The sequence below is a fragment of the Carassius auratus genome, unplaced genomic scaffold (genome assembly GCF_003368295.1).
Source record: "Carassius auratus strain Wakin unplaced genomic scaffold, ASM336829v1 scaf_tig00008356, whole genome shotgun sequence".
Classification (NCBI taxonomy): Eukaryota; Metazoa; Chordata; class Actinopteri; order Cypriniformes; family Cyprinidae; genus Carassius; species Carassius auratus.
In genome coordinates this window covers 115,981-141,419 of record NW_020523936.1, presented here as the reverse complement: position 1 = coordinate 141,419, position 25,439 = coordinate 115,981, and the positions used below count along the sequence as shown (strand labels likewise).

At 37.4% G+C, this 25,439-nt stretch overlaps 1 protein-coding gene and 1 long non-coding RNA gene across 6 annotated transcripts; both read left to right on the top strand.

Annotated features, from left to right (window-relative positions):
• The first annotated feature begins 3,717 nt into the window (after positions 1 to 3,717).
• Positions 3,718 to 17,998, top strand: LOC113071872 (regulator of G-protein signaling 14-like). 5 transcript variants are annotated; one of them, XM_026245169.1, is made up of 10 exons: positions 3,749 to 4,176; positions 4,403 to 4,570; positions 5,994 to 6,072; positions 6,417 to 6,520; positions 7,001 to 7,216; positions 13,274 to 13,347; positions 13,591 to 13,717; positions 13,818 to 13,877; positions 14,816 to 14,916; positions 17,467 to 17,585. In XM_026245169.1, exons 1-10 carry the CDS (start codon positions 4,117 to 4,119, stop codon positions 17,474 to 17,476), a joined length of 999 nt encoding a protein of 332 aa, XP_026100954.1. In that variant the 5' UTR covers positions 3,749 to 4,116; the 3' UTR covers positions 17,477 to 17,585. The 5 variants fall into 5 exon arrangements, with proteins under 5 accessions (XP_026100950.1, XP_026100954.1, XP_026100955.1 ...); XM_026245170.1 differs by having other exon boundaries at positions 3,759 to 4,176; positions 14,816 to 14,890; positions 17,467 to 17,621; XM_026245168.1 differs by having other exon boundaries at positions 3,762 to 4,176; positions 13,818 to 13,899; positions 17,467 to 17,621.
• A 2,056-nt stretch (positions 17,999 to 20,054) lies between these two features.
• Positions 20,055 to 24,875, top strand: LOC113071870 (uncharacterized). Its single transcript, XR_003280256.1, has 5 exons — positions 20,055 to 20,162; positions 22,656 to 22,722; positions 22,822 to 22,893; positions 23,301 to 23,357; positions 23,767 to 24,875. It is a non-coding gene; the product is annotated as an uncharacterized LOC113071870 (long non-coding RNA).
• Positions 24,876 to 25,439: the final 564 nt, after the last annotated feature.

Here is a 25,439-nt window from a genome sequence, read left to right as displayed (position 1 = left end):
GTTTTGACCACTCTCACGCTGGTCTTAGCTGGGTTTTAGCTGGTTTTTACTGAATCCACTGTTTTTAGCTGGTTTTTGCCAGATTCGCATAGAAACATGCTAACAACATGCTAGTTACTCACTAATCAGACTAGAAACATACTTCTAACAAGTTTTAAAGTGGTTTTGGCCACTGTCACGCTGGCCTTAGCTGGTCTTAGCTGGTTTTAGGTGGTTTTCTTTACTGAATCAACTGGTTTTAGCTAGATTATCATAGAAACATGTTAATACCATGTTAGTAACTTGCTAATCAGACTAGAAACATACTTCTAACATGGTTTAAAGTGGTTTTGGCCACTGTCAAGCTGGCTTTAGCTGGTCTTAGCTGGTTTAAGGTGGTTTTCTTTACTGAATCAACTGGTTTTAGCTAGATTATCACAAAAACATATTAACAACATGTTAGTAATTTGCTAATCAGTCTAGAAACATACTTCTAACATGGTTTAAAGTGGTTTTGGCCACTGTCAAGCTGGCTTTAGCTGGTCTTAGCTGGTTTAAGGTGGTTTTCTTTACTGAATCAACTGGTTTTAGCTAGATTATCATAGAAACATGTTAACAACATGTTAGTAACTTGATAATCAGACTAGAAACATACTTCTAACATGGTTTAAAGTGGTTTTGGCCACTGTCAAGCTGGCTTTAGCTGGTCTTAGCTGGTTTTAGGTGGTTTTCTTTACTGAATCAACTGGTTTTAACTAGATTATCATAGAAACATGTTAATAACATGCTAGTAACTTGCTAATCAGACTAGAAACATACTTCTAACATGGTTTAAAGTGGTTTTGGCCACTGTCAAGCTGGTCTTAGCTGGTTTCTAACTGAATCAACTGGTTTTAGCTCGATTATCATAGAAACATGTTAGTCACTTGCTAGCCATGCTAGCCACATGCTAGTCACATTTTAATCATGCTAGCAACATGCTAATTGTATACTAATCATTCTAAAAACATGCTAGAGACATACTAGCAACATGCTAATCATGCTACAAACATGCTAACGACATGCTAGTCACTTGCTAATCATGTTAATAAACTGCTAGCAACATGAAAATCATGCTAGAGACATGCTAGCCACATGCTAATCATGCTACTAAAATGTTAACAACATGCTAATCATGCTACAAACATGCTAGCAACATGCTAATCATGCTAGCAAAATGTTAGCGACATGCTAGCAACATGCTAATCATGCTAGAAACATGCTAACAACATGCTAGAGACATGCTAGCCACATGGTAATCATGCTAGAAACATGTTAGCAACATGCTAATCATGCTACAAACATGCTAGCAACATGCTAATCATGCTAGCAAAATGTTAGCGACATGCTAGCAACATGCTAATCATGCTAGAAACATGCTAACAACATGCTAGAGACATGCTAGCCACATGCTAATCATGCTAGAAACATGTTAGCAACATGCTAATCATGCTACAAACATGCTAGCAACATGCTAATCATGCTAGCAAAATGTTAGCGACATGCTAGCAACATGCTAATCATGCTAGAAACATGCTAACAACATGCTAGAGACATGCTAGCCACATGCTAATCATGCTAGAAACATGTTAGCAACATGCTAATCATGCTACAAACATGCTAGCAACATGCTAATCATGCTAGCAAAATGTTAGCGACATGCTAGCAACATGCTAATCATGCTAGAAACATGCTAACAACATGCTAACCACATGCTAATCATGCTAGAAACATGCTAACAACATGCTAATCATGCTAGAAACATGCTAGCAACATGCTAACAACATGCTAATCATGCTAGCAAAATGTTAGCGACATGCTAGCAACATGCTAATCATGCTAGAAACATGCTAACAACATGCTAGAGACATGCTAGCCACATGCTAATCATGCTAGAAACATGTTAGCAACATGCTAATCATGCTACAAACATGCTAGCAACATGCTAATCATGCTAGCAAAATGTTAGCGACATGCTAGCAACATGCTAATCATGCTAGAAACATGCTAACAACATGCTAACCACATGCTAATCATGCTAGAAACATGCTAGCAACATGCTAATCATGCTAGAAACATGCTAGCAACATGCTAATCATGCTAGCAAAATGTTAGTTACATGCTAACAACATGCTAATCATGCTACAAAAATGCTACAAACATGCTAGCAACATGCTAATCATCCTAGAAACATGTTCGCAAAATGCTAATAATGCTACAAAAATGCTAGCGACATGCTAGCAACATGCTAATCATGCTAGAAACATGCTAACAACATGCTAACCACATGCTAATCATGCTAGAAACATGCTAGCAAAATGCTAATCATGCTAGAAACATGCTAGCAACATGCTAATCATGCTAGAAACATGCTAACAACATGCTAACCACATGCTAATCATGCTAGAAACATGCTAGCAAACATGCTAATCATGCTAGAAACATGCTAGCAACATGCTAATCATGCTAGCAAAATGTTAGTTACATGCTAACAACATGCTAATCATGCTACAAAAATGCTAGCAACATGCTAGCAACATGCTAATCATACTAGAAACATGTTAGCAAAATGCTAATAATGCTACAAACATGCTAGCGACATGCTAGCAACATGCTAATCATGCTACAAACATATTAGCAACATGCTAATAATGCTAACAAAATGCTAGCGAAATGTTAACAACATGCTAATCATTCTACAAACATGCTAGTGGAATGCTAGCAACATGCTAATCATGCTAGCAAAATGCTAGCAAAATGCTAATCATGCTACAAACATGCTAACGACATGCTAGTCACTTGCTAATCATGTTAATAAAATGCTAGCAACATGAAAATCATGGTAGAGACATGCTAGCCACATGCTAATCATGCTACTAAAATGTTAATAACATGCTAATCATGCTACAAACATGCTAGCAACATGCTAATCATGCTAGCAAAATGTTAGCGACATACTAGCAACATGCTAATCATGCTAGAGACATGTTAGCAACATTCTAATCATGCTACAAACATGCTAGCAACATGCTAATCATGCTAGCAAAATGTTAGTGACATGCTAGCAACATGCTAATCATGCTAGAAACATGCTAGTCACATGCTAGAAACATGCTAGCAAAATGCTAATCATGCTAAAATCATGCTCTCAACATGCTAGAAACATGTTAACAACTTTGCTAATCATGCTAACGACATGGTAGTCACTTGCTTATAATGCTAATAATATGTTAATCACTTTCTTTTTTAAACTTCTTAACTTTTCAAACTTTTACATTTTTAAAACTTTTTAAGCTTTTCAAACTTTCTACATTTTTCTAACTTTCTGGCCAGGCTTTTTCAAGCCAACTTAAAGTTTGAAAACAAACTTTATTATCTAGTTATTATTGATAGATTTTTTTTTTTACTTAATACTAATGGAATTGAAAATCTAATTTAGAAATTTTATAAATAGGAATCTTATTTAGACCCATTTAAACATAAACATAAACTAAAAAAAGATTAGTTACTAAGACATTTGTATAATTTTTTTCTACATTCAGTCATGTAGAATGCATCATGGTCTTAACTGCATTTTATGTAGACACTTTTATTTTATTTAAGTGACTTATGGTACACTATTAATAAGGCAGGACAGTCTTCTTGAAACTTCTGGGGTAAATGCCTTTTCCAAGGGCACAGTAGCACTCACACAGCATGACACTCCATCAGCATTGTAAGCAACTGATGCTATGTAACGTTTATTATATGTCGTGCAACATCACTTGTGTAAAACAGATCCTTGTTCCTTATTTAATGGTTTGAATCTGACCTGAGCATTTCTTTTTGCTGTTTCAGTAGCCCTGCTTAAAGGGTTATATCCACAAGACATGCCATTTTTGCACATTGATTTAATTTTGAGTATTTGTCATCTGCATTTGCACTTTGACTCTTCTCCGTACGATCTGAATATTCAGTCATAACTAGAAATCAAAGACCGATATCATCCTAAAATTGTTGTATATCTCCCATCAGCTGAAGAAAGAGGCGCGTTCCATCTATGACAGTTTTCTTTCTGAAAGCTCTCTGCATGCGGTTAATATTGACGATACGGCCCAGATGGAAGAGAGCGCCTTGGAGACACCTACACCCAACATGTTCGATAAAGCACAGGCACAGGTACACGCCAGGGGTGGGTGGTATGACAAAAATGACATGCCAATACTGTCATATAAAATTACCCAACATAGTCAGTTTTTTTTTTTTGCTGTAAATTTTATAAGGAAAAGATATTTAGAGACCAGAAATTGTGTAAAGTTTGGCACTGCAACTACTTCACTTAAGTTCCGACAATGGAAATCGTTTTTTTATTGTAACTGTGGTTTAATTTTTTCCTCTGCCATAGATCTTCAAGCTGATGAAAATGGACAGCTACACGAGGTTTGTCCGCTCTACGCTGTACCAGAACTGCATGCTGGCTTGTGTGGAGGGTCGTCCTCTTCCCAACATTGGAACCCCAGAGCCCAAAAGCAAAATGCATAAAAAGAGTGCAACGCCACCTAGTAACAGAAAGGTAACACATTTAAAATCCATTCTAGACATGAAGTTATTTACCTAAAGTTTGGGATGGTTTGGTTTTTAGATATATTTTAAAGTCATTCCTGTGTCACAAGGCCTATCCCATATGGAGTCAGTCTGTTGACTAAAGGCAAAAGGTTTGAGACTTACTCTTACCTAGAGCTGACAATAAGTCAAAACGGATCATAAAAACTAGGGTTTCATGATAAATCGCATGCGATATTTAATGCACATCTCGTCAGTAAAGCTGGTCCTGTTATCAGCGGTAAATTTCCATCACCTGCGCGCTTTCATATGGAGCAGCATTTACTACACAAAGCCGTTGCTTACTGACAAAACCACAATCATATTTTGCACGTTTCGCACAGCTTGTCAGTGAACAACGGTGTAGTAAATGCTGCTCCATGTGGAAGCGCACAGGTGATAATAATTTACTGTGCAGCTGCAGCCCTAATAAAATCTGAAACAAGGTAACAGTCATACACTAGTTCAGTCTGTTCAAATGTAATAACTACTAATTGTTTTAGACATAATACTGTGAAATATACAGTTCAGCTCTTAAAATGTATTTCTACACTACCATTCAAAAGTATATTTAAAATAACTGTTGTCTGTGTGTGTGTGTGTGTGTGTATTGTTGTGATGCAAAGATGAATTTCAGCATCATTACTCCAGTTTTCAGTGTCACATGAATCATGATCCTTCAGAGATCATTAATATGCTGATTTGCTGCTAAATAATTTCTTATTATTATCAGTGTTGAAAACGGTTGTGCTGCTTAATATTTTTGTGGAAACATTACACATTTCTGATTGGTACTGCCTTTATCTTGCCAGAAAAGAACAAAACGGTGCTTAGCAACTTTAATCTCAAAAATGTGCAGGGCTTGATGTTATTACACTGGTTGGCAATACTCAATTAAAATAGAGTGAGCTATTGAGACTAGTACAAACGTACCATCATGGAGTCTAGTTTGCACGAGGAGTTAATCACATCTGCATCTATATGGTAGTTAACCTACATTGAACAGACTAAACCCCAGACTTGAGCTATAAATGCTTCATTTTTCTTGATTCAGATTGTGCTGGATATAAAGTGTTTGTATCTTGAATCAGGGTTGACAGAAGTTGTTTTGTTTTGTTTTCTAACAATGCTTTTTTTTTTCCTATGGTTTGTTGCTTCATAATGTCTATATTGCAAAATATCTGTAGTGCTTTTTCATTATATCGTGTGTTGAGTTTAGTGTGTAGTGTGAAAGCCGTTAATATGGATCCTGAAATGAATCTGGATTGCATATAGTTCAGATGTGAGCAATGGCCTAGTTCTGTGAGAAAGTTATGTCGCTCCATGGTGGAATATGATGCTGTCTCAGTGAGTTAACAAAGTCCTTATGTGTATTACTCTTTGTTTTGGAACAGAGTGTTGAGTTGAAAGTGCCCTCATCAGACAGCAAGACCAACAGGAAGAAGAGGTTAGAGAAGAGAGGCTCATGGGGAGGTACAGTTTGGTTCAGCACTTCTCTATCTGTGCGGTATCTTTGTGGACGACTTTGCAGTGCATGTCACTGTCTCAAAAAGAGTCGCTCCCATGAACATGCACAGTTCTGTAAACTGTGAAAGGGGCGTTTCTGCTGTGATACTTCAATATCAATGTCCACTGTGCCACAGTTAGTTTTGAGTTCGGAAACTTGCAGTATGTTTTTATTGAAGTGTAACATCTCATACGTATGTTTAAATATCACTAACCTTTCGTCTCTCCATTTCATGACCCCTTTAATGTCTCTTTTCTGTTTGCATGGTTTTCTTCTGTGTGGCTTTGAACCTGAACTGTTCCTAATTCAGCTGACCAGTCGTATCAGCATGTGGCGGTGTCTCGTAATGAGTCTCAGATCTCAGTGAAGTCTAACAGCAGTCTGGAGTTAGTCTCTGGATTCGGGCGAGCTGAGGTACCTACATCCAACCAAATATTGCTGCAAGAACGAGATTTTGCATTTCATGAAGGCAGCGCAAGTTTGTGTAAGACTGCAAAAATATAACACTGTATTGAGTATTATAATGACATATATTGCTGGAAAGTATCAAAGGGCTAATCCTCTTTTAAACAGCCAATAACTATCACAACCAAGTAAAAGCATGATTTACTACTTGCTTTTATTAGCTGCCCTTTAACACTCAAATACTGGCTAGAATCTGATCTCTCCTGGAAGCTGCTTCCAAATGCACATAGCTAAGAGCTGATTCATTGTTTTTGTGGACTAAAGCTTGCATACTGTACATCCCTGCAAACAAGATAATAGACTTTAACTAAAAGTCTCAAAACTATAGTAGTTAGTTAAGTAGTTGCAGAAAAATGTTAGAATGAAAAACCGAAAGTGTTACGTTTTAATAGTTTTTGCTCCTCAGTGAAGCGCTCATGTCTTTGTCAGAACGGACGCTGCAGTGTGCCCATCTCTGATCCGGAAGCCTTGAGTTCTGGTTCTCCTACAGCAGATAAGTACTGCTGTGTCTACCTGCCGGACGGGACCGCCAGCCTGGCCCCTGCCAGACCCGGCCTGAGCCTCAGAGACATGCTGAGCAGCCTGTGTGAGAAGAGGGGCTTTCCTCTGAAAGATGTTTTCATCTACCTACTCGGCAAAGATAAGGTCAGTCTGCCAGCCTAAATGAGGGCAACCTATCTGCCTTCACACATTTATCTGTCCAGTGACTTCAGATTATGACTCAGAATCGTTAAAAATGTCAAGCGTTGTTGAGTAACATTTATCCACATCAACTCTGGGCCCACCCCTGGACCCACCGGTGGGTCCAATATTGCATAATCATAATCATTAAAAAAAATCTAGAAGTTGTGCAGCACAAACTTAAAAAAAAAAAAAAAAAAAAAAAAAAAATATATATATATATATATATATATATATATATATATATATATATATATATATATATATATATATATATATATGGTATTGTTTGAAAGCTTAGAACCTCAGAGTCATATTCCTGTTTGGATCACTAACTCCGTGTGGAGCTACTAGCCTCATACGCTATATCAGCTGGTTCATTAGCTTGTTTTCTTCAAAATGAAACCATTTTCACATGTCTATGGGCATGCACCGATGTCCAGATCAAAACATGTGATGCAGTTTTCAGCTTATTAGTTTGGATTGTGTTTGTTAGTCGCGATTTCCGATGAGGTCATCAAGTATTGTGTCATACGTCAGAAAAGCTGAGGTTCTAATAAGCTATCCAGGGACATGTCGATCATGCTTCTAGACAATTCACATCCCGAGATCTCCTTTTGGAAAGTTGAGGAGGCGGGCATGATTTTTTCGCGGCAGTCAGAGATCATCGCAGATGAGTTGCCGTTGAGTTTGGGTTAGTTGGAGAGTTTGGACAGTGTTTTTTTCGAGTAATTGCGAGGTTTGTACAACTGGTTGGAGTGGTTTGTCTTTGGACACTGGCTTCAAGAAAGTTTTTTGTCGGTGTGGATGCTGTCTTGGAGGACCTGGATCATCAGAGTGACACTGAAACTTGCAGTGATGCCAGTTTCGATTCTGTTAGACAAGCTGCCTACAATGCTGGCGAAGATCCTGAATTTGAGTAAGTACACATTTCGAACTTATAAACGTTGTATCTGTGTATTTCATGGACAAATGCATGCAACAATACAAATTATGGATGCACCAGAAATCGAGAAATATCACAACCCATGCACGCGCTGATTCAAATGAGCATGGTTGGTATAGGGCTTGGGCGTCGTGACGTCATTACTTGGCGTGGCTGCCACGTTGACTGCCTCCTTTACTGCCACTCGGACTACTGCGCAGTGTTTAGACATACTCCCTCTCATCCGTGTGTCTTAATTTGATTAATTAAAAATCTATTTTAACCATTTTCAACCGTTGCTGTATTGTGGGGTGTAATAGTGCAACACATAATAGGGGAAAATAAAATGAGAATGGATTAACTTTACACCGCTTTCCTGCTTGGAGGCGCGACTACGGAGACCATAACATCTGAATATTAATTTATATAGCTAAAGTCAACATTGAAAATAAGGGACATTTCTCGAGTTACTCATCCAAAATACGGGAAATTTCAACATTTTTGTTGCAAAAATTCGTAAAACTGCTGCATTAACTAACGTTAAGCGATTTGTGAAGCTAGGTCTAAAGTGACTTTAGTTACAGATTGGCGTGAAATCGTGCTCTCACAACAACCACGCTATCTTAAAAAGCCCAACATCACGCTAAGGTTGCTTTCAAGTAAGAAAATCGATGCTTTAAAAACATCTGTTTCGCTGGAAGGACAAGGAGTAGCAACAGGACAACAACACAGAGACTTGACAGGTCCGATTGGAGGGCTAACGGGATATTTTACAGGAAAATACTAAAACGGGAAGACAGCGGGGAAAGAGCTCAAATACGTGAGAACCCCGGAAAAAATGGGAGGGTTGACAGCTACTAACTACACCTTTGAAACACATTATTAAAAGTCTATGTGTGAATGGTTGTTAGCACTAACGGTTACTAAACTAGCAGCTAGGTAACGTTAGAGCGCAGCTTACCGGATTACTGTATACTGTTTGCCCATGTTCCGGGGTTCTATGATTTGCAGCTGCTGAACCCATCCATTTGTGAACTGTACATGAGACTTCAATGACTTGTAGCTTCGGAACTATTCTGAAGTGTAGGCGCTCACAAAACAAACAAGGTAGCTGAAGATCTCTGTAATGCAAAAGTGCGACAAGAAGTCTCCGGTACTCCACTATTTGTTGGGAATTTCATATGGATCCAAACCGTTAATAGTGCCGATTTTGTCCACATACCGGTCCCTGGCATCCCTATTTAGCGTATCCCTATAAATCCCACAACCTTTTCCCGATTTTGACATCTTTTTTTCTTTCTCCCAACTCTGCTCTTCTCGTTCAACTTGCTGTATGTTTACATTCGCGAAGCTGGCAACATGGCCGCCACGTCCCAGAATGCAATTTGGCGCCCAAGCCCTATTGCTAAGCACGTGCATATTTTTTTGTGCATCACGTAAATGTTTTTGCATGTCTGTTGCATGCATTTTTGGAATGATTTTTTGCAATAATAAAAGAACACAGCCCATGCATATATTCATAAAGGGTACCTGTAAAAGCACATGCATCACTTGCATTGATGCATCATGTGTGCACATATTTGTTCATCAGTTGCATTGGTGTGTGTGTGTGTGTGTGTGTGTGTCAGAAAGCAAGCTTATTTGACCTATGGCATGCCTATGTGCATAATTTTTTTTAACTATTCATGAATTGGATTCTACATGTTTCTGTTACATTGATATTTGAATCTGTGCATGCATGAGTGGTGCTCATAAATTTTTGCACATGTATTTGTCTTGTGTGGATATGCAAATATATTATATTCTTGTATCCGTTATATGCATATGTGAATTATTTTTGTGCATGTAATATTAGCATGCGTTTCTGAATCGCAATGTGGATTTATACATTTACATTTATGCATTTACATTGCATTTCAAGGTACACATTTTACATTCTTATCAATTCTCACAAATTTGTTTTGTTTTGCAGTCTGGACAGTGGTGATGAAAGGCAGCCAGATCTGCCATGCACCAGCAGCAAGGAGGTTGTTTGCCCACCTCACACCTCCAAGACCCCCACACCCTCTGTTGGTGATTCTGTGAGGCCACATAGAGCTGGAACTCCCAGCAAGAAAAACAGAGGGAGGTATCATTCTGAACAGGGGACAAAAAGGTCAGCAAGTGCGATTTCAGAGGATGGTGTCACAGAAAGATGGAAGGACTGTAGTGTGGAGGATGAGGTTCCAGCCCTACCAAATTTCCTTTCAAAAAGAAACCCAGGAGCGCAGCTTGTAATGGACATGATCTATTCCCCATTGCAGCTCTTTTAGCTCTTCTTCACAGGCTCTGTGCTGGACACCATTGTGAAGAACACCAACAGCTTTGCACAAATGAGGTTGGAGGCTGGAAAACGTTTCCTTTGGTTGCCTTTGAATGCAGAGGAACTGTATTCTTACATCGCACTTGTCATCTACACGGGGCTCCTCGGTGCAAAAAACATCATTGATTACTGGTCTGGTAGAGAAATATACCACTTACCCTTCCCAAAATCAGTCATGTCCAGGTCCAGGTTTCAGGCCATTTCTTGGAACCTGCATCTTTGCAATCTTGAGGAAAAAGGGGGACTGAATCCTATGACAGACTCTTCAAGATCAAGCCCCTGTACAATGACATCGTCTCGGCATGCAAAACCTATTTCCATCCAGACAGACAGCTAGCAGTGGACGAGAGGATGGTGGTTTCAAGGGCGCGAATCGGCATCAAGCAATACATGAAAGACAAGCCAACCTAGTGGGGCTACAAACTCTACGTGCTGGCTGATTCTGCCTGTGGCTACACATGGAACTTCTTCGTCTATGAAGGCAAATCTTCTCCGGCCAATGTAAAAGGGCTCAGTTATGATTCTGTCATGCAGCTCCTGGATCTGTCACTTCTTGGCAAAGGCTACCAGCTTTTTATGGACAATTTCTACTCGAGCCCATGCCTTTTTATGGACTTGCTCTCTAAGAAGACTCTGGCATGTGGCACAATACGCACCAACCGGCAGGGCTTCCCCGAAACCGAGGCAAATGACATCAGCCGCAGAGCCCAAAGGGGAACCATTCAATGGCTCCGAGACGGGAAACTTCTCTTTGTTAAGTGGATGGACACACGAGAGGTGACCATGTGTTCGACAATGCACAAGGCATATGAAGGTGATGAGGTCCTCAGGCGTGTCAGGAATCCAGAGGGTGTATGGGAAAGGCACAGAGTCCCGATTTCAGCGGCAGTGAAAGACTATAATAAACATATGGGACGTGTGGACCTGTCAGATGCCCTCATTGGGTATTATAATGTCCTACACAAAACGTCGAAATGGTACAAGGCTTTTTTTTCCCATTTTGTAGACATTGCAGTGGGAAACAGTTTCATTCTTTACCAGCACCTCTGCAAATCTCAGAACAAAAGTCCTCTCAGCTAGAAGGAGTTTAGAGAGAGACTTGTGTCTGAGCTGGCCACATAGTCCAGCACTTTCAGATGCCCCAGAGCCATCTGCATCCACATCTCATGCCCCAGAGCCGTCCACAATGTTTTCCAGAGTACTTTGGGTCCGATGCCGCAAGTGGGAGGAGAGTTTGTGCTTTGTGCAAACTTTCAGGCCTCAAAGTAAAGACTCCTATGTACTATATAAAGTGCAATGTACCCTTGTGCTTGGTGCCATCTAGAAACTGTTTTAGAAAATGGCACACTGATGGACACTCTAAATAATGTCTTGTCGTTTCATCAATGGTTGCAATCCAACCAAACAAACAAAAAACTACAAGTTGCGCTTGTTTTTTCTTCTTCTTTCTTCTATAGTAACTTGTTGACTTTTTATAGTTACTATATGCTGTATATAGTTATTTTATATCTTAGATTTGTATATTGTTTTTGCACATTTCTCTAAAACATTTAATTTATTTTGTTGAAGTTTATTATCTTTGTGTACAATAAAATACAAGAACTGTTACATTCTCATACCTCACTCATTTTTCCTTCTTTCAGTTAAATCTAAATTATTTTTCTTTAGAAGGTGATATCAAGAAGATTCTTTTTGTCCCCGTTTACTGCCACATAGAGGATTCAAAAGAAACCTTCCGCAGTGAAATGCACCAAACAGGTCCTAAGTTACAGACCTTCAAATAAAAACTGGATTTAAAAAATCAATCAAAATCTGACTTTTTATCCTTGTTTATCTTGAAAGTTTTAATAAATACAGTAAAATATATGCAATATTCCACCACTGTGTTAAAATTCTATTATTAAGTGACCGTAGTGTCATTATTCAATGTTTCATTATTCGGTTAATCTATTGTTTTAGTTTAGTTCAATAATTGTGCAAAGCATTTTCACATACTTTCTCTATGTCTGTTATATACTATTTTTTTTATTCCATTGCTGTAAAAACGGTCTAATTAATTTTTTGCTAGATCATTTTCTGCCCTCTTTCTGACTCCGAATTAGCAAAAACATCCTGTGTAAGACAACATTATGTAAGTGAGCCATGCTGTGATTGGCTAACTGCTTTACACGTGAAATGAGCTGTAACTCTGAACTTTCAGAATACTCACAGAAGGGATATTTTTAATTGTTTTATTCATATTTTTAATTAGTTTTCATTTTGATTCTTTATTTTTTAATTTGAAAGTTTTTTTTACATATAAATCTATGCCATTTTTATTTCACTTTCACTTATTAGAGAGTCAAGAAGCTAAATAAAATAAGTTTTGCATCAGGTTTAAAAAAACAACATCATTTTTATCAGTTAAAGTTTATTTTATTTAAATAGTTTTATGGTTTTTGTATTATGTAACTATAATGACATGCGATTGTTTTCAATGTTTATTTATTTATTTATTTTTGGCAAATGGCCACAGCTGAAACACTCTTAAAATATTTCTTCACGTAAAGGTACAACTCTTTTTGGCTGTATTGGCAAATTAATACATTTCATTATTATATTATGTTACAGTATATTTGTCTTCTGAGCTTTTGAATGCACCAGTGTTAAGAGAATATTCATATGTTTTTTTATTGTTATTTTTTATACCTTCGTATCTGTGTGGATAATGAATAATGTGTCTGTTTCTCGATAGCCTCTTTCTCTGGATCAGGACAGCTCTGTTTTTGGAGATCAGCAGCTCCGTTTGGAGCTCAGAGTTACATTTGCGTGAGTCACACTTACTGAACACACACAGATCATAGAAGATCTCATAAAAACAATAGTTTAAAATAAACATTAAATCACAAAAATACCTCGTTAACATTAGGGCTACACCATTGTAATGATAATAGCATCAGCTAATAACAATACCAAATGGTTGTCTCTGTAAACATTTATTTTATTTCTATATTTTAGTTACCTATAACAGCCCTGGTGCTCAGATATGTTGACAGGTTTGTTTGTGTGCAGGTTAGATATTGTGTTTTCAGAAAGAACTTTAGGAATCGTCGCAAAGTCTAGCAAGAATTTGGGTGATGCGCTGTCTGCTGTCCTACAGAAACACCAGCTACGACCTCAGGATGTGCAGGTTACTCTGGTGTGTTTATCCCACATGTCAAAAGGATGTGAGACATGGTGAACAGTGAGAGATTTGTGAATGTACGGAGTATATGAAATTCATATTTTTCTTATTCCAGAGTGGCTCGAATGAACCTCTAAACATGAGCACAGATGTGTTTCGTCTAGCAGGAAAAACGGTGCGTTTGGACAAAGTTAAAGGTGCGTTATTCGCAAAAGGCAGTTAAAAGTTTTGGAGAGAAATGTAAAATTAGGCACAATTTATATTGATCTACAAAATATTTATTTCATGTATTTAAGAATAAAATTAAACTTAAATAGAAATAAGTGTGTGTGTATGTATGTGTATGTGTATATATATATATACATATATATATATATATATATATATATATATATATATATATATATATATATATATATATATTATTATTTTTTTTTTTTTTTTTTTTTTATAAAAACGTCTTATTAAATAATTTATTAAAAAATATTTGATGTTTTTTAGGTAATTTTATTTAAATAATTATAATTGCACTTATCTATCATTTTATTTTATGTATATTTGTGTATGTGCATTATCAGGCAAAAGTTTAGAATGCATTTGGTCTGTAGACTGATATAAGCTGTGCCTAATTTTGAATTTAGCTGCGAAACTATAATAGAAGTTAAATAAATAAATAGATAAGTTGGAACAGAACAAACTGTAGAGTGTGTTAAATACATAAAGATTCTAGTATCTTCCTGCCCGGATTTAAATCAATATCTCTGAGTTTAGTTATGCAAACCGCTTGTGATTTTCTTTCTTTCTGTCTCTCTCGTGTCAACTTGTGTTAGGCTTTTTGTAATTTCCTGTCACAGTGTTTTTGCCCAGCACAAATGAAACCTCCCCACCCCAGGGGTTATCGCGGGCTTTAGAGAAGAATTTTAAAGCTAATTTTCTCGCTGTAGCTCTTCAGATGGAGCGGAGAGGGCTGGAGGGACCACCACATTACACCAGACTTTAAAAATAGGATTATGGGGGAGGTGTTAACTGACATGAGATCTAGCTTCTCTCTTTTCAGTGATCTCATTTCCTCACAAATCAGACTGTTTAATGGTGTGCATCTCTGTGTTTTAGCTGGTTTGGAGACTCAAGCTACTTCACCAACACCCAAAGCAAATTCAAGAACCAGAAAACACCAAGACATGGACAGTAATGCAGAAGTCTTACATTATAGTGTATAATAACATCCTAATTATGCAACCTTCACCAATGTCAAAGCCAGAAAAATACACATTATGTGTGATCTCCTGTGAAAACCACCTTGTGTTTTCAAAAGAAGAATGCATACTGTGCTTTTACATGCAACAAGTGCACTGCATGGAATACTGTATCCCACAATGCAGTGCTCCCAAGATTTATTTTACTACTAGTACTACTAATTTAAATTACATTTTGTTTTTGTATTTCTAATTTTTATTTTAGTTTTTACCGTTTGTTCCCTTTCAGTCAGTCACTCTCAATGTCACGTTGGTGACCAATCTACTTTGAGTGTAAATTAAACAAGCCAATGCACATTGGCATGCAATTATTGAATTCAGCTGCAGCACTAAAAGAGCCTTTCCCTGAAAGAGCCATTTCTCTAAAAGAGCTTCAAGTCTGCATCTTTGTAAAGATGAAAGACCATCTTTTTAAAGATGCTGTTTCATCCGTGCATTTCTGGATTCGGTCATTACCTGGCTCCGTTTCCTTGAGAAAAGGGTTGGGCAGAGATCCGTTGCCTCTGCAGTACTTCCAGCAGTAGCACAGGTGGTTTGTGTATTACAGTGGTAGCAAACCACTCAGGGAACCTGACCGAATGTCAAACACTGCAGTGGAGGGAGAGCACTCTGAGAAAGATTCAGCTGATACCCTCCAAGACTGTGGCAATGACTGAATCGGATTCAGAGATGACAGCTATGCTTTTTTCTCAAGGTAGGGCTCAAGTAGAAACTTACACCGCATCCCGAGCCTTCGAGGTTGGATGATTGGTTTCTCGGGGTGGCTTGCACTGGTTCTCAGTGCCGTGCCCCGGTGCCTTTCTTCCCGGAAGGGCATGAGGAGCTCACCAGGTCATGCACGGCACCTTTTACTGCTGGAAACCCCGCAGTCAGATCTTATGTTTCTCCAGGCTGGAGTGCCCCCTGGAAAAGGTCTCCATGCATGTTGTGGTTTACACAGATGCCTTCGCCATCGGCTGTGGGGCCATGTACAATGGGCACGCAGTGTCTGGGGTATGGACAGGCCCCCATCTACACTGGTATATCAATTGCCTAGAGTTATTAGTGCACCTTGCCTTTCTCAAAGGGCTCTTGCGAGGCACAACATCGGGTTCCGATCGGACAACATCACAACCGACAAGGTGGTTTGCACTCCTGCCGCATGTTGCAACTCGCCCGCCACCTCTTCCTTTGGAGTCGGAAAGAGTTCTGAGGTCACTTCATGCTATTCACATTCCAGGCCTCTTTAACCATATGGCCAGTGAGCATTCTCGAGCTACGCTCCCGGGAGAATGGCAACTCCATCCCTGGATGGTACAGCTGATTTGGAGACGTTTTGGAGTCGCTCCGGTAGACCGGTTTGCCTCTTCAGAAACCTCTCACTGACAGCTTTTCTATTCCCTGACCAAGGGAACACTCTGCACGGCCACGGGGCCTGCACAAGTATGCGTTTCCCCCAGTGAGCCTTCTCGCACAAAAGCTGTGTAAGGTCAGAGAGGACGAGGAGCAGGTCTTGCTTGTGGCGCTGTGTTCATCCAGTTTGACCTGGTTCCCTGATCCTAGTGCACCTCACGACAGCCCCTTCCTGGCAGATTCCTCTGAGGAAGGATCTACTACTTCAAAGACGGGGCACCATGGGGCATTTGCGTTCAGACCTCTGTAAACTTCATGTCTGGTTCCTAGATGGGACACAGAGGTTCTTGGTGACCTACCTCAAGAGGTAGTGGACACCAACACTTCGGCAAGAGCACAGTCTATGAGACATGCTTACACCTTGAAGTGGATCCTTTACGTCAAGTGGAGGGATTCTCGTCGAGAAGACCCGCGAAGATGCACGATCAGGGTACTGATTTCCTTTTAGCAGCTAGTGCTCCTTCGAGAAGGACGGGGCTTCCACAGCGTCCTTGTTCCAAGTGGAACAGGTACGTTTTTTCCCCAGTGTTATCTCACTGAGAAACAATCTAATTGAGTGAATGGACTACTTTTCTCGAGCCCGGCCTACACCAAAAAGGGGTGCAGACAGGGCACTGGAAGGGGTAGCATCCATGGCGTTTTGGTAGAGGATCCCAATTCGTTGGTCACCAACATAACATTGAGAGTGACCGATTGAAAGGGAACGTCTCTATTACATATGCTTTGTAGGCGTCAGATCCTGTCTCCATGGCTGTTGTACTACCGCTGAGTGGCTGGGTCACCGGCTCGGCTGCTCAGCGAAAAGCTGGTATGCATTGCATCTGCTGCCTTTTTATGCTCACACTGTGATGAGCTGCAGCTTTATACAATAATTGCCCATGCCTATGTACAGTGGGTCATTAAGTTCCTTTTTAATTTTTATTAATATTTACATTTTATTACTTTTATTTTGAAGTTATTTGTTATTATTATTTTAAAATGTATTTGTTTTATTATAAGGCATACTGCATAATAGTCAGTGTACTACAAAGAATACACTAAGCCGTAGCTTGAATTCTCTTATGAATATGACCCTATTTATCTGCATATCCAATCCATTGGACTGTTTTCTTTCAGATCTCGTTGAGCTGCTGAACCGTGCCCAGTGTAGTCGTGCGGATGACCAGCGTGGTTTACTCACCAAAGACCAGCTGGAAATACCACAGTTCCTGCAGATGGAAACACAGAATGAAAAGCAGACTTCCTGTGACCAGACACAGGAAGAGGATTGTTTCCTTTGACCAGAGAACCATTCAAGCACTATTCAAGCAACGTAAGACTCAAATCAAGATTTAGCTGTATGGCAGACTGGAGGAGAGAAACTCTGATAAGGTTATGGCAAGTGTGTGTATGTATGGACGAGTGTGTTGAGATTTCTTAAGCTGGAAGTGATTTGAGACATGTGTATAGATTGTATATTATAGACACTGCCATGGAGGGCTCTTAGAAATACCATCAATTAAATAATGCAGAATTATGGGAAATTTCCTTAAAAAAAAAAGATCAAGCTACATTTGCCTACTAAAACAATTGTATTTATTTTCATATCAGATTATATTGTGTGCAAAACAAGTGTGCTCTTATTTATTAGGACATATTTGGCAGGGGAACATATATATATATATATTGTCTTTCGTTCATGGTGAGTTTTAATTTCTGGTTAAAAAAGGTTTCATGTGAGCTGGTGTGGAAAATTGCACTGTGTGGCTTGTGTAATTTTATGCACTTCAATAGACAATCTGATATGAAGTGAGACAAGCAAGGTTATATTTAGTTTTTAAGGAAATAATTTATTTTGAATTTCATAAATTAAGTGTAATTTCCTAACTTTCCAAAACTATGACTTTTTTTTCCTTTTAGATCATTAATTTAAATTATTTATGTAATATTTGGTCAGTGCTGCTCTTTTCTGTAAAATTAAAGCATATTGGACACTTGGAATTTTCAATTTCCAATGGTTGAGGAATAAAAAAAGTTAATTGAGACTCAATTATGACCTTTCTTAGAATTTCAAGTTTAAATTTCACTATTCTGACTTTCTTGCAATGGGAGTAAAAGAAATTATAATAATTGCAAGTTTCTATCTCACAATTAAGACTTCTCAAAATTGTGAGATATATGCTCAGAATTCTGACTCTTGCAGTTGTCTTTTTATCTTGCAATTGCGGAATAAAAAATAAAGGTAATTGTAACTTTATCTCACAATTCAGACTCTTTTTCTCACATTTGCGAGTTTACATCTCACAGGTTGAACATATCTTTTTTTTTTCACTTATCACACTTTTTATCTTGCAAATCTGACTTTATATCTTGTGAGAGTCCAATTACCTAAAACAAGAGTGAACAAGCTTCCGTTTTCCAGGTTTTCTCAAGGCATTAATGCTTTCACTGAATGAGAAAAGAGCAGTGTGAACCTTCCAAATATTTCCTTTTTTCATACAAAAGAAAGTAAATGATTGATTTTTTTTAAATACATATCAACTGTGATTGAATCATGTAGTCATTTCAACTTTAGCAATGAATGTGACTTTTTTGCCGTGTTTTTTTTTTTTTTTTTTTTTTTTTTGTAGAACGTGCCACTTCCTCTCTGATGTGATTGTCTAGGATGTGTTTTGTGTGTCTCAAAAACAGCTGATCAGTCCAGCGTTACTGTGTTGTCATTAACTAAAACTATTAAAAATAATTTTTGATAAAATATATTTTGATGACAAAAAATGTAAACATTAGACGATAGTTAAAAGAAAATTTGAAATGCTGAACTAAAATGTTTAAGCAAGTTTCTAAAATTGAAGTAAAAAAAAAAATGAATGGAAAAATAACCAATTTGACAAAAGCATGACAAAATTATTAAAAACTTTTACAAATTTTCAAACAAATTTATGCTAATTATAATGTGCTTGCTTTATTTGTTTTAAAATAAAAATGTATTTATTTGTGTGTGTGTGTGTGTGTGTGTGTGTATTTGTGTGTATAGAGAGAGAGAGAGAGAGAGAGAGAGAGAATGAAAAAAGAAACTAATAGAAAAATGAATGGGGAAAAATACTGTCAAGTTCTTGAGGAAAATCAAGTAAATACAGCTGGACAAAACAAAAAATGTGTCCGTCTTCATTTCAGGGTGCAAAGCAACAAAATGCAATTATTTTAAAGAGAGGTGATTCTTTTCTTTAATCACTGTATGTGTATATATGTGTATAAATATGATTTATTTCTTTAGTTTTTTTTTTTTTTATCCTCGTATGCTTGACTTTATCCCTAAAGGTATACAAAACATGTAGTCTCCCATTTGCTTTAAGCATCATTGTCCCTCACTGCTCTTGATTACTCGCCTAACATTTGATTCATTTTACATCATTATACTATTATTATTATTTAATCCTGATACTTTATTTTGACGTTTTAATCAGAACCATTGATTTGAATAATTAAAAGGCCACTTTGCCATTAAATATTGACAAGAATGTGGTCACCATTTTCTATATATTGTAGGGTTTAGTTGTTTCCAACCCTTCATCTATCTGTCTCATCCTCATCATCCTCCTCATAACAATCATCAGTAGTGTGTGTTTATGACTGGGCTGGTTGCTGTGTTCGCTTGTCTGTAAAATTATGAATGGGCTTTGGGGTGTGTGTGTGTGTGTGTGTGTGTGTGTGTGAGAGAGAGAGAGAGAGAGAGAGAGAGAGAAAGGGAGGGATGGAAAGACCTTATTCTGCACCGTGAAACGAGTAGGATTCAGTCACTGGCTGCTCACCTTCACAGACAGACAAGGAGAAGGGTAAGTCTTTTATCATCTATGCAATACAATCAGATTATTAATAGGAAGGTTTTACTATATTTGCATGAGTATTGTGTAATGAGCTCTTGTCTTTAACATCAGTATGTGTCTGGGTTACACTGGTGTATTTGTATTCAGCAGTTGTTCCAGAGTCACTTAAGGGCAAATCGACTCAAACGGCTCCTTATTCTGATTATTTGTGTTCAGTATGAGTTAAAATGGACAAAATTGGTTTGTTCCCTGACAATCAGAGCCCTGATTCTGATGTCATTATTTTAGACAGCAATTACTTGCTCTTTAGTGTCTATGAAAGAGGATGATGTGTTTATTTCTGTCCTCCCCTCTTTTAATAATTCATTGTGAACAACAAATGAAGGTGTTGGTGTGTTATTAAATATGTACTGCAGGTCTGACTCACAGAAATATCATCACAGCATGAGAATATGACTGACATGACTGGGACTGATGTTAAAGGGACAGTTCACCCAAAAATGATTTTACATTAGCTGTCTTAATTGAATCATAGTTTGAGGTCACAGCGCACCTCACTCTTGTTTCATGTCTTAATCACTTTATTGGTTTTAAGCCTCTTTTTTTTCAGCTTCTGTCTTTTGTAATCTTTAATTATGCAATAGTTATACAATTATACATTTCAATGTTACATGTTGTTTTTAAGCATTTTACAGTTTATTTTTATTATTAATAATAGTTGTAGTGCAAGTAGACTAGTAGTAAGGGAATTATATAAATAACTCTACAAATATAAAGTTATGAAATATGAGAAACATTTTAATTGTTATTGACCCTTTTTAGCATGTTACATTATATTTATATATATATATATATATATATATATATATATATATATATATATATATATAACTGAACACATTATTATGTAATCATAGTACAATTCAATAAGTTCTTCTTTTGTATTTACAGTTTGTGACGAAATACATTTCAAGTTACGTTTTTGTCTTATGTTTTTGAGATTTGATTACTAGTGTTATATAATTGTAGTTTATGTAATCTTTGTTATTGCATGCATATATATATATATATATATATATATATATATATATATATATATATATATATATATATGTTTTAGAGTATAGAGATATTTAAATTTAGATTAATAGGCTAATAATAATAATTTATTCGTATTATATTTTAGAATATACAGTTAAATATAAATAAATAAATAGATAGATTTATTATTTTATATCCTAGAAACACTCGGATGCTAGTGCTATACACTCTAGTGGTATAGCAACCACCTTGAACACCCTAGAAACCACAGCGGCCTCTTGAAAAGCGTGTCCTAGAGAGCTAAAGGGACAAAGACTTGTGCACGGCTCACAGAGCAATGTTAGAATCATGAAGATCATTCAGATATCCACTCATCTGAGAGCTCGCGCGTGCGTCGCTGTAACGCAGTCTCTCTCTGGCTCAGAAACGTCACCTTTAGTGTTGTTGACTCACTGACGTGGATGAATCGATAGGAAGTGTGTCTTCCTCCTCTCAAGCCACAGAGCTCTTCACAGTGACACCAGAACATCGAGGGTTTAACCTCTCACATTCACACTCGTTGCTTTCACTTTAACTTCTCACACGCACACTTTACAGTGTGACAATCGTTGCTTAACAGGTGGTGGGTTGTGAGTGTTTAATGAATACTTGATATATATATACATATCATCTTAAAACATAATTAGGAGATATAGAGTGATAACTGAAATTTATGTACAGTACAGACCAAAAGTTTGGACACACCTTCTCATTCAAAGAGTTTTCTTTATTTTCATGACTTTTCATCACACTGAAGGCATCAAAACTATGAATTAACATGTGTGGAATTATATACATAACAAAAAGGTGTGAAACAACTGAAAATATGTCATATTCTAGGTTCTTCAAGTAGCCATCTTTTGCTTTGATTACTGCTTTGCACACTCTTGGCATTCTCTTGATGAGCTTCAAGAGGTAGTCACCTGAAATGTTCTTCCAACAGTCTTGAAGGAGTTCCCCGAGAGATGCTTAGAACTTGTTGGCCCTTTTGCCTTCTGTCTGCGGTCCAGCTCACCCCTAAACCATCTGGATTGGGTTCAGGTCCGGTGACTGTGGAGGCCAGGCCATCTCTCTACAATTTTCATAGTCATGAAAATAAAGAAAACTCTTTGAATGAGAAGGTGTGTTCAAACTTTTGGTCTGTACTGTAGGCCTAAGTAGTCTATACTATAGACTACTCTTATGAAGATCTTATTGATTTAAACTAAAAGCTGTCAAATTTTAAATTTTCTTAAAATCTTCCCTGAAAATAATACAGACTATTATTTTACAGGCTTTACAGGGTTCACTTGTTGAACGTTGATTGTTTCTCTTTAGACACTGTGGTGCCCTCTAGTGTTAAGGAGACACTAACACTTCAGCTCTATGTACTGTACGTGGGCTACTGTATAATAATCACTTCATTCTCTGTCTTACTGGCAGCTGCTTGGGTAGATTGTGTTTGAGGAGACACTCAGTCTGAGCTCACGGCTAAATCATGGATCAGAAGGTAAGGAAAACCTGATGAGCTTGGAGAAAATGGCTCTTTTGCTGATGTGCTAGTTTTAAAGTGCTGCATTTTCTTTGCGTGTGTGATGCTTCTTTGCAGCCCACTTCACCCCAGAGACATGCGGTGAAAAGCAGGTCAAAGTCTACAGAGGAAGTCCAGCAAGCTAAAAAGGTGGAGACAACCTCTACATCAACAAATGAATGTATAATTGATAGTTGCATACATAAAAATGCACTTCTACTTTCCTTCAGCTGATTTTTTATTTTATTTTTTAATCTGGTGAAGTTAACACTCCAATTGGATGCTCAATTAAATTTTTGCCACTATTTTGGAAGGACAAAATGATTTTTGATATCAGTTCAAAGAGACTCAAAAGTTATTTGAACCTTTGACATGTTTATTGCAGCTATTTGAATAATTAAACATCTGGTTTGATGCATCAGACATTTAAAGGAAAAAATGTTCCCTTGAGTATTGAGGATTATTAACAACAGTGCTGCAAGAACGCTTGTTTATGGACCACTATGCAATGCACTGCCAAGCATTATTTGATTGAATAACTATTTGATTAATGTTAGGCCTTCCACATACCCCAGAAATCACTGCCTGGAGGGTCAGAGCTGGAAAAGGTGAAGGTGAGTGTTGACTTTGTGTGTCATGACTGAATGTTATTATAATGATAGCAAAAAAAAAAAAAAAAAAACTGCTTAAAGATTTGAGAAATAAATGATTCTGACTAGAAAACAAACAAACAAATAATTGATTTAGTTGAAAAATAAATATTTTGCATATGTGCATTTGGCATAAACTTTTTATATATAAATACATTTGCAAATTAAGTTAAATGTAATCTTTCTTTTTTTAGTTAAAATAATTCACTATAATAATTTCTAGCAAATTAGGGCTTTTTATTAAAGGCTATTTCATTAGATTGGAATATAGATTGGATATTAAATATTTTATATAGAACAGAATAATTAATATAAAAATATATCTAGCATGATATAAAACCGTGTGTCTATCTCTTGGTTCTGTATGTTTCAGGAAGGACCAGAAGAAAATGTGACTCCAGCATCATCCACAGAAGAGCTGAAGTGATGCAGCCATTCATCTGTGTTTATCTCACACACAAACACACACATAAAGATAAATGCTTGTTTTTATATATAAACAAGGTTTGATTTAAAGTATTAGCTCTTTCTTTTGTAAGGTGATTTTCAGTACAGCTCAACACACGCAGAAACACGAAACACGTCGACCTGAAGCATGTTAAGTCTGTCTGCGCTGCATCTCTGTACACTGACATGCTGTTTATATAAACTCAGTGCTTTCACTATGAACATCAGGGCATGTGTGCTTTCACATTTAAAGAAGCTCAAGCGAAATTAGATCAGTGGTTTGATTAAAATTGGAACTTTGTGGCTTTTTAGTCTATAGCTTTGAGCTCGTCCATAGATAGAGTGAAAATGCTAATTACTTTTTTTGTGTGTGTGAATAGTATCTTTCTTTTATTACCCAATCATAATTTCTGCACAACCAGCAGATGGTGTCAATGTGTAAATTTTGGCTGTCATATTAATAGTTTTGATGTTTGACATTATAAATCTACAGATACCCTAAGGGACTTGTTGATGGAAAAAATCTGAGATGAAAGAATTACATTGCTTTTGTACTGAATGCGTTTGCATATTGCATTACAAAAGTGACAGAAAGCAAAGTTAGCAAGCGAACATAATCACGATTTGCAATTTTTTCCCTCACATATCAAAATGAGTAAATGCTTTTTTCTATTTGATAAAAACACTTACTGCGGGCTTGTTTCTACAATGGGATGTTTGTAGTACACTCCAGCTCTCATGTTTTTGGGCCCATGTGAGTCAAATAGTGTTAAATACTCATCCGGCGACATATTTATTGGCATCAGCTGAATCACAGAGCTGACATACTGTATGAGTCAGCTTAAGATGTTGTGTAAGTGTTTATAGTACAGTTTAAACCATTTGTGCTAATAAACTTTTGACCACTCATCATGCTAAAGTTCAGTGACTGAGTGAATTTCAGAAACAGGAGTCACTCTCACAGCTGTAAACAAGATACATGAAGACTGTGCAGTCTGTTTAGTGCAAGCAATTTGAGAGCAAAGTAAAATTAAACTACCATCAACAAATGATAAGATGCGTTTTCTGATATTTACTTCCCTCTTAGGTCATCTAGGATGTAGATGAGTTTGTTTCTTAAAGGGGGGGTGAAATGCTATTTCATGCATACTGAGTTTTTTACACTGTTAAAGAGTTGGATTCCCATGCTAAACATGGACAAAGTTTCAAAAACTAAGTTGTACGTTTGAAGCAGTATTTTTGTTCCAGAAATACTCCTTCCGGTTTGTCACAAGTTTCGGAAAGTTTTTTTCGAGTATGGCTCTGTGTGACGTTAGATGGAGCGGAATTTCCTTATATGGGTCCTGAGGGCACTTCTGCCGGAAGAGCGTGCGCTCCCGTAGAGCAGAGCACTGACTGAGAGCACAACAGACTTCACTGATCAGAGCGAGAGAGTCGCGAAATGTCACAAAAGAAGTGTGTTTTTGGTTGCGAGGGCAAGACAACCCTGCACAGATTACCAGTGGATGGAGTTTATTTTTACAGAGCATCGACGGAGTTGTGCAAGTGTTTTTGTTTGTTCCCTGCATTTCGAAGATTCTTGTTTTACAAACAAGGCCC